General features: G+C 37.4%; 1 protein-coding gene and 2 long non-coding RNA genes across 3 annotated transcripts in view; 2 read left to right on the top strand and 1 right to left on the bottom strand.

Moving 5' to 3' along the window:
- LOC146330677 (uncharacterized) overlaps window positions 1-17817 on the top strand; it is a 215788-nt gene that overhangs the window by 151544 nt on the left and 46427 nt on the right. The gene's annotated exons all lie outside the window — the stretch shown is intronic.
- Window positions 351-8032, top strand: LOC146330679 (uncharacterized). Its single transcript, XR_014769866.1, has 4 exons — window positions 351-1036; window positions 6619-6740; window positions 7731-7764; window positions 7898-8032. It is a non-coding gene; the product is annotated as an uncharacterized LOC146330679 (long non-coding RNA).
- Window positions 1516-14866, bottom strand: LOC146330678 (CD48 antigen-like). The gene is made up of 7 exons (XM_084716202.1): window positions 14727-14866; window positions 10074-10394; window positions 9577-9888; window positions 5237-5536; window positions 4089-4196; window positions 3898-3959; window positions 1516-3547 (listed from the first exon to the last, which is right to left on the bottom strand). The coding sequence occupies exons 1-7, from the start codon at window positions 14758-14760 to the stop codon at window positions 3476-3478; spliced, it is 1209 nt and encodes a 402-aa protein (XP_084572328.1). The 5' UTR covers window positions 14761-14866; the 3' UTR covers window positions 1516-3475.

The raw sequence follows: 17817 nt of genomic DNA, 5'->3' as shown, positions 1-17817 counted from the left end.
TTTTATGCATAGACAATATGCGAAGCAAATTGCATTCTAATGCCCTTAATGTTTTGACTTGCAGTGTGTTTATTGTGTTACTATTAAAGCCATCAGAAAATATTGATGGTTACATGAAAATAAGCCACTTGATATTTGGGTTCCTGTAAATTAAAATATTTGATCAGCATTATATTTTCCCCAGTCAAGGAGAGAGCGCAGTCCAAATGAAAAGAACTGAATCATTAGTTTGACATGTGTCATTTTTCATGATTACACAGTATACTTCATGTTAAAAGCAGAAGGATTTTGCTATACTAACTTGGGAAGAGATGAGGGCTTTGAGTCAATGTGTAGCCTATCCAGCACATAATTACTGATTATTAAAATAGACATGATAAAATAATCACAGCTTCCCACAGATTGTGATGGGTGTCAGTCAGCCTCACAGAGTGACAGGCAGTGAAATCACTGCAGGTTTACAGGGTGGGGTTACTACAGGCTGACTCTTGAAATGTTATGTTCCAAGTAAAGGAACTTGTGCTGAATGTTAAATCACTCCATTAGGAGCAACAGCCTTGTATTCAAAATGATACTTTATTATATTGTGTATTGTGTTACATTTATTCAAAAGAATTAGCAGTAAAAATTACTTATATATCCAAAGTTCTAATGCAGAGTAATGGTTCAATTGGTTCTTTTGATGAGTTAATGATTAATCAGTAAGATACTGAAGGTGGCAGGTGTCAGAAGAACTACTACATGTTGGATAGTTTGAACTAAAGCTATGCACTGTTATTATCATACATAATCTAAAACTAACTGTAGGTTAAATAACATTTGAAGCTACTATAGAAATGGAATGGAGTTTAGGTACACAAAATGATTCACTTCTCTGATGGCCACAGGCCTCAGGTCAGTTCCTGTTCCTGCCTCTGCTTTCTCTTGCAGGTTCCCTCCCTGGCTGCTTGCCCCTCCCTCCTCGCTGGGGATTGCTTTCACCTGGGCATGGCCTTTAAAAGCTTGGGAGAATCCTTTTTTAAAACCAATAAGTGAGGCAGGTGTCCTTAATCCTTCTTATACCTGATTAAAAAATGTTAATGTAAATCTGGGACACAACTTTAAAGGGCCAACGTTTTCATTAAAAAATCTATTTTACAACAAGAATGATTAAAGCACATTTTATACTTATGTTATTAGTTTTCACACATTTAATCATTTAAATTCTTGTCTGAGTTTAGTCTGTTTTCTAGCACAGAGCAAGTTTAGAAATTTACAAATCTAAAGCAAACCAAATCATTCTATAAATGACACACATTTCATATATATTTAATATATATTGTTGTATTGTTGTTTCAGTTAATTGTGTCTTTATTTTCTCCCATTTTTATGATTCTATCTGTGGAATGGCAGCAAAATAAAACTTGGTTTCTTCATGAAGGGCCTCTGATGAAGGTCAGAAACAGTTCAGAGGAAATACAAAGAAATCCAGTATTATCCCAGCACAAATACTGCACTGGCTTCCAGTCCAGTATTTTCCTGGTGGCCCCATGAGATCTCAGAAAACACACTGCTCTGAGAGACGGTGAACTTACACCCTCTGCTGTCCAACGTCAACATCTGCAGGATTTTACTGCAGAGACTTTTATTTCTCATATACTCTGCAGATCAGTGGTGGAAAGAGTACTGAAAATCTGTACTCAAGTATAAGTACTGTTACATGGCTAAAACATTACTCAATTACAAGTAAAAGTACTGCTCATAGAAATATACGTGATTAAAAGTACAAAGTATTTCTCTGAGTACCTCTCTAAACTAGGGTTGAACATTCTGTGTGTTTTCCTGAACCAGTAGTTGAAAACACTAACAAATGATTAATCAATAATAATTTATAAGATACAAAAAAATGTTTTTCTCTTCATTGTTAGTTTTCTCTTTTTTTTTTGTCATTTCTTTTACTAAATTTTAAGTCATTTTAAGTCAACAAATGGCTCCACTAGACAAAACAATGTCAAAATATCCTTATTCACCCTAACCTTTTTGTTTTTAGTTCCTTACAAAAGGGAGTAATGTAATCCAACCTACTTTTTCAGTATAATCTAGAAATAAAGTAGTTTCTACATAAAACAGCAGTTTGACAGTGGAAGCAATTAATAAAAAAGGATACAAATACATTTTTTATGAAATAAAGGTCAGCAATAGCACCACAAGCTGAGAGTCATTTAGTTCCATTATATTGGACAGAAGGCAGACATTTTTATGACCAATAATTCCAAAACTCTACAACTCACAACAAAAACGTCTAGACAGACAAATCACACTACAGGCCAGGGGAACATATGTTTTTCTGATTTGGGGTTGAGCTGTCCCTTTAAATTACATTAGAGTCATGACAACTTCTCTTCTCTCTCTGAATGAAGGTTTATTATAAAAGAAGTACACATTATACACTTACAGGAGAAAATAAAAATCATGATTAGAAATAGAATAGAAATTGTGGAGTTGTTGAACAACAGTTTAACAGTCTGTGTTCTGGATTGTTTGGCCAGACCTGCAGCAACACAGTGACTGTGAATTGTTCAGTGTGTGTGATACGTTCAGTTCAGCGCAGTGAGACTCAGAGTGAATCCCTACACGTTCACTCACAATTGTCAGAAAGCTCAAGTGAACTGACTGAGAAGGGATTGTTTCAGGAACTGAGTCGCTTCACTTCGTCCACTTTGAAGATCCATTTTTTCAAACAAAACATTTGCAAATGACACAGGACCAGAATATTCCTGAAGAGAAAATGTACACTTGATATGGTGGTTTAGACAGCTCACTGGAGGTGAGAGAAATCACTCCACAAAAACTACAGTACAATACAAAACAGTCCAGTGTCTGGATACTCTGCTTGGTTAAAACTGTGCTCATAAATATGATACAAGACTGAGCAGAATCTATGGCAGTGTGTGTTGAAGAGTGATGGCAAGATTTCCTGATGGTTCATAGTCCTCTACTGTCAGTTGATCAGCTGTTTATAACTGTCAGTTGTCTGTCAATGTAAAGTTCAGGCTGTTATCCTGAAAACAAAAGCCCACTGCTCTGAAGTAACACACTCTGGATGATGAGTTCAGTGACTGCCTGTCTCATTACTGCCAAACTCTATTAACATTTGCTCAATTTAACAGTTACAAACCTCTAGGCTTCCTACAAGATTACTGATGATTTCTAACAACTCATAAAAGGAGACTTACTCATTCAGCATTGATGTGAATTCTGATTAATATGAAACAGATATACAAAACATTTGATGTGGTCCAGAATAGGAATTTAGTGTTCATGTCACGTGAAGCAACTTTTTCAGCTTAACATGCCTCCTTGATCTTTGATGATGCATCATGGTCATTTTGTGATTTATTACAGTAAATATATTACAGATTTACCCTTTAAAAGAGTAAGAGAAAAGAAAAGATTAGAGGCATGCTGCTGGGTGAGAAGGTAAAAGAAGAGAGCCTCAAGTACTTCTTTCATTCTGGTTCTGTCTTCCCCCGCCGTTTCTCAGCAGGTGTTGTCGTTCCATACTTTCCTGAAACAAGAACATATGATGCATGTTACAGTTTTTGATGGTATGTTTCGCTCAGCATAGAAACACATGCACACACAGATTTTGTCCTGGAAAAAAATAAAATAAATAAAACTATACCTTAAAAGATTTATACTTTTATATTTAAATTTTTGTTTCTTTTAACTCTTTATTTTTGTTTGTGAGGCTCATTCATGGTCATGTTAGCACGATATATACCTGATCTGATATCCTGAAGCCACTGCAGTACTTTGAAAAAGAGCCAGTTTGAACTATTTATAACAACCAGAGCAACAGTGAATATGTTTTTGATTCATGTACTGTATGTGACACTTTGTCTTTTGAATGCATACCTCTAAACCATTAGAGCGTTGAGTTGGCGTCCCCTCCTGCATATTTCTCATATTTAAATGATCTAGATTAGAAATAAGAGTTTAAAAACAAGATTTGACCATGAAGAAGACCAGCTAAGCTGACAGAGAACTTTGTCAGCAACAATGAAAAAAGGGAAAAAAAGTAAAACAAATACATTGCATTCACATACCTGGTGCTCCCTCCCTGGTGGTTCTGCATTTCTGACTCAACACTACCAGCACTATAACCACCAGAAACACTAAAATTCCAACAATAATCCATGGCATCACATTAGGCTCTGTAAATGAATAAAAATATTTTAGCTGTTAAATTTTAATAATCTTCACAGAAACATGATGGTGGCACAAAAACGATTCCATCAAATCCCAAAGTGAGTTGATTTTATTGTCATATAATTATATATAATATAGCAACACTGACACGCATCACTGTGATCACCATTTAACTGTCTCCTAAAAAATTCACCTCAGAAAAGTCAGAAAACCAAACTGTTGAATGTATGAAAGGGAACCCTAAACCAGTGGTTCTCAAACCGGGGGGCCAGCTGATGCTATTCTTGATGCTACTGCACTGACCTTTATTTCATTAAAAAATTTTATTTGTATCCTTTTTTATCAATTGCTTCCACTGTCAACTGTGGGTTGGGGGAGTGTGGACTTTTTTCAGCCTCAGATGGAGGGAGATGTCAGTTTTGATAAGAATTTTTATTTTAGTATTAAAGCTCATTTACGCTCTACGTTAGATACACATATGTATATGGACAGAGCCTTCTGTCTGTACTATACTCTCATGTCTTTCCTGTGTGTTTTCTGAGAGCTTTTGGATAAGGGCTGAACATGGAGACACAAAAAAGTTTAAAAATTGCCTTAGCCTGCCTTCACTTTTGCCTTTTACACAAGATATACATATACAGCCTCCTCCAGCATCCCCATGTTTGCTGTTGTCAGAAACTTTTGACTCTTCTTCTTCTTCAGGCCAACTTTTGGCTCTTCTCTGAGTGGTGCAAACTTTTCCAGTGACTCCAATGCAACAAGCACAAGATAGCAAATGTGCTGGGCCTTCATTTTGCTTTCATTTTTAGACCTCCTGCCCAAGGCCACACAGACCAGGCACAAGTTCATTTGCTATTTTGCAGACGTGGCAAAAATGGCAACTGTGCTCTTGTACCAAAGCCACCTGCGCCACCAGATATTTAGACAGGGCCCATGAAGTTATTTCATCCAGTGTTGCTAAAGAAAATTTGATTGTAGTGACTTTAAACATTAACTCTCATCTGAATACAACCAAACAATGTTAATGAGAGAGAACTTCCTTTACCTGCGCTGTGACGTGGACACCACTGTGTGGAGTTGACAGCAACTGCCTCCTTACTGACAGGGTTAGTTGCCACACAGCTGTACACGACTTCATCCTGATTCTGGATGTCCAGAGGGAGGGTGAGATTGGTGGAGGTGTCTGGGTTGCTGGTCTGGTTAATCTCCTTCTCTGCTCTTTTCCAGCGCAGGATAACATCAGGTCCATTCTGCACAAAGCAATTTATGTAGCAGTCCCCATCATTCAGTGACTGTGTTGTAACGTCAGGCTGCACTCTGGAGAGGTGTGGTTTGCAGACATGTTCTACAAGAGAAAAAGGAACATCATTGAGCTATTTGATAACACTCAGTCATGCCTTATAGTAGCAGTGGTGACCTTTGTTGTAACAGTAACAAAAAAAGCCCCGTGGTTGATGTGAATTGTCACGGTTTGGTTTGGTTAGGTTTAGTTTACATAACTACTAGTTTCTTTTTTTTACCCAAACCATGGGTTATCAAAAAGAATGTTAACTTAACTTGAATCAAAACAAGTCTGCATTGCCTTCCACCCATCCATCAACCCCAACCTCTAACCTATACAGTAGTGATGTGCAGAACAGCTCTGAGTTCATTTGAATCTGCATGTACACATAAATCATTCACCGCCCACCACCCAAACAAATTAGAGACCTGCACCTGGACTTTCACTCTTCTTCTACTGGTCCCTGTAAGCTATATTGCCTTTTAAATAATGTCAGATGATGAAAGCTGTCCAGGTTATTTCTACACTGTATGTGTGTTTTCTTTAATGGCATACTTAAATGATTAGAGAAGTTGCTTTTAGTCATTTTCCATGTGTGCAGTAATGTTTCAGCAGCAAACACTATTAATATTTAAGCAGCAAAACTAAAACTGTAGCTATAAACAGGACAGTGGAAACAGAATTTAACTTCTGAATTTTTTTTTATCCTGCTCTGATGGAGCTCAGGATTAACCAGGAGGACAGCTGCTTTATTCCAAACAATTTCACTCTGTGATTCTGGACTGTGTGTGTGATCTTGGATGTGTAGAGGAACACAGACCACCAATTATCATTAGATCCTGACAAATCCTATCAGATTAAAAAAAAAATCAGTTAAGTTACAGCTGCTGTGCCTCGTGCATGAATGCACACAGCTGAGGAGACACTTCAGCATATTTCACCCACCTGCATCTCATCTGCTGTTAATCAGACTGTTCATTTTTATGACTTGACCCGCTCAATCTACAGAAAAAACATAGTGCCCATAGATATAACCCTGACCAGCATCCCATCTGCTTTCCATCAAATGTAAATCCACCATGATGTCACCCATTTGTTTGTGGACTATCAGCCTCACTCAAGTTTGGCTTTGTTGGGTTTTTTAGAGCCAGAGGTGACCATTTGGATGACAGGGTGAAGCTGGGGAGGGCATGCATTGCTATACTTCTGTCCTGATTGCATCTGACTACAAAACCCAAAGCCGTGGTAGCAACCAGTCAATCACAAGGTAGCCACACCCTAATGTATGCCTTGCTTTATCATTATATATATATATATATATATATATATATATATAAAATTTACAAAATGAACATCATGATATAGAAGAAGACTTGGAGCTAACAATTGAGATATTAACTCATTACTGTTTACTGAGGTCATATATCAAGTGTAAAGTGGGCTCATTTTCTCATAAGTGCACATATAATCTGACGTGTTTTTGCTACAAGTGGAGTAACCTGTAATCTTCCTAACAACCACTGCATCTCTCTAATCCTCTGCTTTGTTCTAAGGCGGGGGCTGCAACCTGCGACTCCAGAGACACATGGCTTATTAGCACCTCTCCTCTAAATTTTTAGCAAAAATATGCTAGCTATGGATGCCAAATCAGGAAAAAAAAGGAGGAAATTTAACAGTTGTAACTCCAGGAAATGTTTTATTTTTATTTTTGTTTGCCAAAAATGCCTCTTTGGATCGTAAAGGTTGCAGACCCCTGTTCTAGGGTCTACTGTAAAGACTGTAAAGCCCTGTGAAGCAAATTGTGATTTGTGATATTGGGCAATACAAATAAAACTTGATTTGACTTGAGTCGCCCCCTGCTGGCCTTTAGAAAGAATGTAGGTTTAAGGCACTTTTCAGACATGGAAGTTCTGTGCACTATTTATATAGTCTAGCCTCTAGAAGGTAATGGAAAGCATTGGCATTATACCTGCACACAAAAATGGACTTGCACAGCAAGCTATTTGAAAGTATAAAGGTGTGTTATTTGTATGCAGATTGAAGATTGAAACTGCTGTGTGGAAAGTGTCTCATATCCTATGAGGGAGACCTCTCCGTTAGCTAAATGCAGAATTACGTATTAATATCATATTGTCACAGCCTAGGCTTTGATTATTGTTTTTCCTGTGTTCTCCCTGTTTTCTCCTGTGTCTCATCCTCCCCTGTTTGTGTGTTGTGGGCGGGGCCTTGTCATCATGCACCTGGTGGACCTCCACAGCTGCATGCAATCACCTCATCAGTGCTCAGTTCAAGTAAGTGCAGCACCAGATTGTCCTACCAGTTTAGCGGTACACTTCAGGCCGCTCAGTTCTTTGTATTGTAGAAGAGATTCCAGTGTTTTTCCCTGTGTGTCTTTTTACTAACGTCTCCTCTCCTGTGCATCAGGATCCAGCTGTCATCTCAACCACCAGCCCTCTTCAGTCACCGCAGCAGCTCATTCCACCACTCGTGCCCCCTGCCTTCACCATCACTCCCCAACCTTGTTTGTTCCAATAAATCCCCTAATTGTGTTCAACTGCCTTTGGCGTCTGAGTCTGCATTTGTGTCCAAAACAACAGCCGAAACACAAATAAACCCATCACACCGTTACACCTTTTGTCTGTATAGACTGCAGGTCTCTACAAAGCCAAATTCTCAAAAATTGTAATGCTGTGTAACACAAAGAGAAACAGAATGCAATAATTTGAAAATACTTTTTGACCTACATTCAACTGAATACAGCACAAAGACAAAATGTGATAACTGATCAACTTTTCTTGTAATATCTACTCTGAAATTTAATGCCTCCAACACATTTCTAAAAAGTTGGCACAGGAGCAACAAAAGAGTGAAAGTTGTGAAATGGTCAAAGCACCTGCTAATGGTGAGCTGGTAACAGGTGACAGGATCATGACTGGGTATTAAAGGGGCGTCCTGGAAAGGCTCAGTCATTCACAAACATGGATGGTTGAAGTTCACTTTGTGAAAAATTGTCCAACAGTTTAAGAACAATCTTTGTCACACAAAACTGCAGGAATTTACAGATTTTACCATCCACAATCTATTATATTAAGAGATTCAGAGAATCTGGATGAAAACTGACACTGAATGTCTGCGACCTTTGTCTCCGTAGGATACTACATGGGCTCAGGAACACTAAGAGAAAGACATATATCAACAACATCCAGAAACACTGCAGACTTCTCTAGGCCCGAGTTCATCTTAGATGAACTGACGCAGCAGTCCAGACCTGTCTCCCACTTAAAATGTGTGGTGCATTATGAAGCACAAAATACGACAACAGAGACCCCGGACTGTTGAGGACCTGAAGTCGTATATCAAGCAGGAAAGAGAAAGAATTTTTCTTTCAAAACTTCAACAGTTAGTGTCCTCAGCTCACAAACACTAAATAAATAGTGTTAAAAGAAAAGCTGATGTATCACAGTGTAAACATTCTCCTGTCACAACTTTTTAGAACATGTTGCAGGCATCAAATTCAGAATGAGTGTATATTTACAAAAAAACAATGCAATCAATCAAGTCAGTCAGTTTGAACATTAAATGTCTTGTTTTTGTACTGTATTCAGTTGAATATCGGCTGTTATTTTTTACATTTAACCCAACATCCCAGCTTTTTTCGGAATTTGGGTTGGTAAGTTTTTGCACAACACATGATATGTGTTTACCAAAATCTGGACACAATATTAACTTACTATAGTAATATCCAGAAAGAGAGGGCCTGTGTCTGATCAGTATCTACAGTAAGGATACAAGGACTGAAGCTTTCTAACAGAGTATCAGGAGCAGCCTTCCCCCAATCTATCTCTCTGCCTGATTGTTCCTTTCCTTCTTCCTCTCTGTAGGTTCCTGAGGGGGTCCGTCATGCCTGGGCAGTATGGCGGATTCCCCTCCAAAGCTTCCCCCAAACACATCCAATGTACAAAAGAAGAACAAGATTTAATTCTATTCACAATTCACTTTGTTAATAAATCATTTAAATGCATGTTGATGGTGTGGTCTTTGCCAGTGAAAGATACTCAAACCTGAAAGAGACGAATGTGTACAATTAGTTATAAAACACCTACCATAGACAGCGATGTAATATTGCTTCATTATATGTGGTTCGTCACCCCACATTATCCTGAGACTGTAAGATCCAGTGTAGTTTTGTGTCACTCCGATAATGGTGAGTGATCCAGTGTGTGGGTTCAGCTGCAGAACATCCTCAAAGCTTTCTTCAATAGAGATGGTAAAGTTCTTCCACTGAGCTATCAGATTCCCACTAAAATGTGGACCCTGTGTCCACATGACATGATGGTATTTCTGTAGATCCTCTACTCCAGTGTCCAGAGTGATATTGTTCCCCTCCAGAACATTACGACAAATAACAGAATTATCTGGGAAAAAAAACAAATAACACGCTAAGAACATTGTCATTAAGTTGCAGAAATGTAGATATAACCCAAGTCTGCAGTAATATTTTTGAGAAACTTAGCTCAAATCTTCAGTGTAGACAGTCTTTAAAGTGACTAAATATTAAATGAATTACATGAATCTTAATGGAGGCTGTGAAGAGACTCACCTTGGACAGTGAGGTTAAAACTTTGCGTAAGGGCGCCTGATTCTGTGAAAACCTGAATCAAAAATATCCCACTGTCATTGACGGTGAGGTTAGAGATGGTGATTGATCCGGTCTCTACGTCTGTCTGTAGCCGCTTTCCAAATCTTGTCCCGTTGACACGTGTGACTTCTCCATTGGTGACAATGGTAATCGCTTTAATAGGGCTATGTCGCCCAAAGGTCCAAAGATAATCCTTGAAAGCATGGACTGTTTTGTTCTTGTATAAGGTCACAGTCTCTCCATCACGCTTCTTTACTTCTGTTTCTTCATGACAGACGACACCTGAAATAAGGAAAAATATAGTAAGCACACAAAGATAACACTTTCTTTGAACAGAAACATTTTTATGTCCTAAGCATAAACACTTTAAACCTACTCAGTCTAAAAAATAATGTGTAGTTAAGCAAAATGTGAATATTTAATATGCCAAAGTCATCAAATTCCTTACTGTATAACATACTGTTGAAAAACCACGATGATCCCTTGGAGCATAAGAGAACTCAATGGATAAGAGATAAACAACTTGTAAGATGATATCTCAGAGGAGGGGTGCAGTGAGATATGCTCATGGGCTCAACTCCTAAAATTCATTCAGTATAATTGGATTATGAGGATCTAGGTTAGTCCACCTCATTTTTCTGACCATGGAACTATCTTGAAATACAAAACAGACAAATACTTTGTATTTGTATTCTTAACTGGTACCCAGTGGATTGTACATTAAACGGCAAGCAGGTTGCTTGCTCTGTCTTTGTTGAAGGACATAAAGACGCCTTATGTTGGTCAGTGGCTGAAGGAGCTGTGTGAATGCTTTGTCCTTGAAAAGTTAATATACAATATGAAAAATAAATCAGTCATTTTCATGAGGCCTGGAGTCCCTTTCTTACATTCCTGGAGAATTGTAAACTGGGGGAAGCTTTGGAAACTTTAAGGGGATATATTGCATAGAGCGGTGATGTAACACCTCTGTCTTCGACACAGTGCTGCGCTTTGAAGTATGTAGTGTCATCTTCCTGAGCTTGCACATTGCAAACACCTCGCCACATCCTCCCCAACCGAGCCAGCAGGAGAACCTACGGTGGCAGTGAAACTCACTCTTCCTTCCTGGCCCTTTCTGTTCTGTTAGACTTAACAGCAAACTTGGTACCTGGTACCTCAGTCAGCTTTCTCCTTCCTGTAGTTAGTTAAGGTAGCGTTCCAAAAAAAAAAAAAAGAAACTTTATTTACCCCAGCACTGTATATTTTTTGAACGTTTTCTTGTACATATTGTACAAAACAAGATTACAGTGTTCATAAAGCTGAGCAATGTTACCCTAACCCTCAAAACAACACAACAAGCAACAGCAGAAATAAAACTAATATCAGGATCAAACAAAAATGAAATTAGATTGCACCCTTCTGTACACACCCTCTGTCTACAATGTCTGGATCCGTGTGACTAGGAGGGAGAAGTTTAGTTGTTGGTCCCGTCTACAGGTGGAGGTTTGGTTGGTCAATATGTATTTGGACTATGACCAAATCTTTGATTATTTTTGTTCTGTCCTTCAGCTCAGTGGATAGAAAACAGTGTTTAAGAGTTTAAAGTGCAGATATTCAGCTTTAGTATGAGGGTATTTATTATCTGATCATCAAACTAAAATAGATCTGTAACCAGATAATAAATGTTACCATTTTAATCAGGTTTATAGGAATAACTTAACTACTATAGGTTTTGGTGCTATGAAAAATAAAAATCTTCTGGGCAGTAAAATGTTCCCCAAAATGATAATTTTTAAAGTAACTAAAGCCATAGAGAAGTATACTGGAGTAAAAAATACAATATGTGAAATGTGGTGGGATATAAGTCTAAAGTTGCAAAACATGGAAAGACTGAAATGGTACCTTGAATTTGTATTTAAGTAGAGAACCTGAGTAAAAGGTTTGGATGGTTTTTCCATCACTGTATTGATATACATTTGAAGAATATTAAGTTTGAAGGAAAACTGATAACTCCTGGATAATCTACTTACAGTCTTTTAGGACAGATCAGCAAAGACAGGAGGTCCAGTCCAATCTTTTATGATGAAATTGTAACATTTGGGTTTTCATCATGTCATTTCCTGTTTTATTTTGTAACTCTACCTCTTGTGTCTTTTCAGTTTCCTGTGTTTTCCCGCCTCTCATCAACCACACCTGAGGCCACTTACTCACCTGCCCCTGATTACCCTCCTTGCCTTCCCTGTGTATTTATACCCCCACCAGCTCCACATGTCTTTGCCAGATTGTCTTTGTTGTCAGTGGTGCTGCTTCTTGTTTTGCTGTGTTTGGCTCCATGACTTTGTTTGGACTTTGCCTTTTTATGGGATTCTAGTTTTGTGCCTTTTTTCCTGTCTGTTTTTGTTTGCCTTTTGAACTCTAGTAAAGACAGTGATTTTTATTTGAACCTCACTTTGCCTCCTGTGTGTTCTCTGCGCCTGAGTCTCAACCTTCCAGAGCTGTTACAGAAATAGTTTAAACTGGTTTATTTATTTATGGATATTAATTTAGAAATCATTCCTAAACTCAAAGATTGATCATCAAACCAAGATAAGTTAACTTCAGACTCAGTTACAGTGTAAAGCTGCTATGAATGCACATTAAACCAAGGCAGTTTAAATACAGACACATCAAACTATTGGAGGGTTTTCTGCCATCTTTCTCTCCCTGCAGGAAGTTCAAATGACTTTCTTTGAAGACTGTTAATTCAGAAGAACAATGAATTTTCTCCCTGGATATATTAATAAAATGTTTTGTTGAACGCAGCTGCTTGCCTTGTATATCAAGATTGACAATATTGAACTTCTTAGCTTAAATTGAGCAGTTTCTTGTATTCATTCATATTTACTTGTACATGTTTATGTGAATTTATTAACATAAGACAACAAAAGGAAAGCAACACGAGAACAATATTAATGCAAACATATACGACAAACGTATTTTACATTATAGGAATTCCTCCCAGATAAAGTGATTGCTGTGTGTCCATCACAACAAAGAAAAAAAATACAAACACTATTATATGCAGCGGTGGAAAGAGTACTGAAAATCTGTACTCAAGTAAAAGTACTATTACATTGCTGAAATATTATTCAATTACAAGTAAAAGTACTAGTGTTAGAAAAATACTTAAGTAAAAGTACAAAGTATTTGTCAAAAAAAAAAAAAATACTCAGAGTATTAACCGATGATGTCAGTCACCTCTCTAGGGCTTTAAATTTTGTGTTTTGCTTTACCAATAGTTAAAACACTAACAATCAATTAATCATTAATAATTGATTTGATACAAAACAAGTGGGGGTTTTTTTCCTCATTTTGATGCTGTTTGTCTTTTTTTCTTTCATTTCAAGTTTTTATTTGCTTATTCAGCAAATGTCTCCAGCAGACAAAACAAAGCTAGATGAGGTGCAGTTACGGCCACAACTACTGGATTAAATATCCATGAATATTTTTTTGACTGGTTAAATTCTTAATGAAAAATCAATTAAAGATAAGTCATTAACATACTTTTTTTGTTTTGTTTTGTTCGTCCATTTGTCCTGGTTTTCATTGGCTTTTTTGCTATCAAATCATTTTATTGGCTACACAAATGCAGATAAAAGGTCTGGATATCAATTCAAATTGTACTCAGTACTCAACTATGATTTTAAAAGTAACTAAGTAGATTACAAGTACAAGTACCCCAAAAAACTACTTAATTACAGTAATTTGAGTATTTGTAATTAATTACTTCCACCCCTGATTATATGTATGATAAATATGAGTATAGTCAACACATTAGCTTAATTAATGCTCATTATATGATTATATTTACTGAGAACTGCTGCCAGTACTCACTCTCCCATATGGATTGGGAGCAGCTCTGAAAATTCATCAGGAAAACGAAATGCTGCTTAATCATTACTCATTATGTGTTAATATTCACAGAAAACAGCTGCTGCTGCTGTCGATCTGCTTCAAACAGGTTGACAGTGAGGAGCTACATTAACCACGTGACCGGGGTGGCGGCGACATCAGAGAGAGTCGCAGCTCTCACATGGCGCTGGACACCACAGGAAATAAGAAAAGAAATAAATACAAATAAAGAACAACGTCAATTTGACTTATTTGGTTTTGTTTGCTCATTTATTTGATTTGTCCTTTCAAACAGAAAAGTCTTTTTTCGATATTTGGTTAATACAGAAAAACAAATCAACTGAATTCTCACTCGTTTCTTTGTTTTTTTGTTTGCCAGACTGAAATTATAATTGAATGAATGATGATGATGATACACGGACCCAAGAAGCCACAGTAAATTGAAAATCTTTTTTATTTTTTTTACTTTTTTTTGTTTTTCTTAGCAAATGTGGCAGAATATGATCTTTAGTACAGCTGCTCTGTAGTCTGATCACTATAGTTTTATGAACAGAGAAAATACTTTAATAACCAACCAGAGATCAATGTCAATATATACATATATACATAATTTCTTGTCTCAACTGTTTTTAAGTTTATTGCTTCGAAATGCGTAATAATGAAAACGAAACCATTCACAACAAGCGCTCGGTACTAACAGCTTTTGTTAATAAACTGCACAATAAGCAATTAATCGATATTTACCTGTGATTAATACGACAAACACTAGTAATCTCATTTCTCCAGGTAGTTGGTAGTTAGTCCAGCGTTATTTCCAAGTAGAGTCTGAAGTCGGGCGCTTTGAAGAAGTTGGATGAGAGGCAGACGGTGAGAGGTTTGGTGTAACGATTCCGGTTTGAACGCAGTGTCACGTTACTGCGTGGGAAAAGACACACAATATAATCCAATTAGATTGGTGTATGTGGATCACCGGTAGCAGAAATGGTAACAAGTGTAAATACCATGTCCTTCACTCTTGTATGTCATTGAAGGAGAAGTCATGTGATAAAATGATCATGATATGGCATCAGAGATTAAGAAAACATGCTAGATTGAAATAGGGGAGAGAGGGGCATCTTGTCACCCGGGTCACACTCACCTAACACCAGAGGGCCCTATCTAAAATCTCTTACAGTTGTATATGCAACTCACTGTCTAAAGTCATTTCCCTCTTGACATGCAGTGTATATGTCACTGTAGTCTATGGAGAGAACAGTTTTCATATTTTCAACCATAAAACTAAAAAAAAATAATAATAAATAAACTGCACTATTTATGTAATAAAACTTTGATAAATATGTTCAATTATATTATTTTTGCCCAGATTAGAAAAGAGAAAAGGTGTTTTTTGTAACCATGTATCGCTACAAACAGCATTTTTCAGCTTTGTGGATTAAAAAAGTGCAGTATTTACCTCTGAGTTTCATTTTATTCAACTTAATGCTTCTACACTACATCCCAAAGTACAAAATAAGTACAGTGCTTTATGTAAGTGTAATAACTTACTGACTACCACTGATTACAATGCTGAACTAATGCAAGATGGAAATTATTGGATTGAGAGTGAGTGACTTATTAATTCTGTTCTATATAGATCTACTTATTCTTTGACCAACAGTTGGAGGGAGGACTGTAGTTGGAGCATCTGTCCGACTTTGCTGATATAAACATCTGGGGCTGGGTCAACCGTTGGGGCAGACACACTTATGGTGTATGGTGAGAGGGGCTGCTGTCTGACAGGACTGCAGCTCCAACTAGTGGCGGTGAGCTGCATAACACCTTAGAGGCAACAGATAACTGACATTGTGCATGACTGAAATATTGACAAACAGTTTAAACAACTAGTATTTCTGGTGTCAACTAGCAAGGTTGGCGATATTTAATCATGTAGTCAACTAATCGCACACATCCCTTGACATAACATCTTTTTAACTTTTATGAAAACTAGTAATGAACAAATGTAATTCCTAGTAGAAGGGTTGACTAGTCACAGACACATATCGTTCTCAGTTTGCTTTGCAAAGACACTGTTTAAATGATTTAGTACTGTTGTGGTCACAGCTGTGTTTCTCTATTGTTTTGTGTTGCTGTGTATTTTCCAGTGCTCTTTGTCTGTGTCTCATGTCGTGTCTTTTTGTGTGTTTGTCTCCTGGCTCCCACCTCTGCTCCACATCTGCTTATCATCAGCAATCAGCTCATCTGTCCATCATCACTCATGACCTCTGCTACAAGATCCCTGCTCAGCAGCTGCTCCTCACTGATCAGTACATCTACTAGTGTGCTAGAATAGCTCGAGTCTAGTTTAAGAGCTCCATGACAGTGGCTAACAGTGGCTCTTCTTTTTGCAGGACCTACCTTATCAACCTGCCTGTCTGTCTGGTTACCTGCTGCCCTTGAATACTTCAGCCAGTCGTCCAACCCATTCAAGACGCTGCAGGTAAGACATAAACCCTCTTGTCCCACATTGCCTCCATGTCTGTGTCTTGTGTTTGTGTTAGCTGTAACACATACAGCCTTAAGGAACCTAAAATTACCTGCTACTGTATGTTTGAGCTGGTTCATTTCTTGGAATTAGCTACTTACATGGTTTGTCACTCTTTTCTAAGTCTAGTTCCACTTCTGTTTTTTTTTTTATCTGTGGATCACTTCCCATTACAAAAAGTAGAAACAAGCATGAATTTGTAATATCTGCGACCAGCTATTGCAGTGTGTGCATGCACCCATGTGTGCACTGAAAGCTGAGAAGACTCAGAATTTTAAAATAGATTTTTGAGTTTTGAATCCAGCTCAGATTCTTAAGTTTTGAAAAAGTTTTACCCAATACTGATCTTTTGTTGAGATACTTTCTCTTTTCTTCTTTAGATAAACTTAAAGTTTTGAATTTTAGAAACTTAAAATATGGTATTTAAAAAATATTGAGTAAAGTCATTGAAGTGAAAGTAAATGTTAAAATTTTAATAGTTTCAATTAAACCTTTTTTCAGACATTAAAGAAAGACAAATCATTTTTGCAGCTCACTGTGACCAAATTTTTATTCATGTTTTAAGTTTCTAAATGTCAAAGATTCAAGTTTATCTAAAGAAGAAAAGTATATTATCTCAATTAAAGATTAGACATCAGCAAAGCTTCTTGAAGTTTATTTCAAAACTTAAGAGGTTGAGTTGGGCTCACAATTAATTTCTATCACAGTCTGTTGCCTTGAACTTTTAAGTCGCCTCAACTATTTTTTTATGGTGTGTATGCATTCACATACACAAACCATGGAGGCCATGTGGTTGTGTGTGAGTATGAGCAGAGGGACTAAGTCACACTAATGGAAAAATGAACTTTTTGCCATGTCTATGCCTACTGCAAGGCTTTATGACAAATAGTTAATGAGTTATGAAGAGGGTGTGGCTGAAGTATAGGGAGTCCAGAGACAAACCAATGAAAAATCTGTTTCAGGTTCTCATATTTGACTAAACAAAGATGTTACAAAAGGGAGGTGGACTGGCAGACCAATAATGCATATGACATGAGTCTACATTAAATGGTTCATGAGTTATTAAAGGGGTGTGGTTAGAATGTAGGGGGCGGGGTCATATGTCACTAATGAAAACAAACTCTGCAAAGTGCAATGATGCCTCCTCAAATAGTTTAGGAGTTATGTGACTTTTTTGTTACAAGCCATTGCCATGCCTCCTTTTAGTCAGTTGGCATGAACAAACGCACACTTTCACACACACACAAAGTTGACCTCCATGCCAAATGTCAGCCTCCTAGGATGAATCCTAGGGTTGGGGAATTTTTGTTGACC

The sequence above is a fragment of the Lutjanus erythropterus genome, chromosome 3, assembly GCF_056507025.1.
Source record: "Lutjanus erythropterus isolate fLutEry1 chromosome 3, fLutEry1.hap2, whole genome shotgun sequence".
NCBI lineage: Eukaryota > Metazoa > Chordata > Actinopteri > Lutjaniformes > Lutjanidae > Lutjanus > Lutjanus erythropterus.
This window is presented reverse-complemented; position numbering and strand designations above follow the sequence as displayed.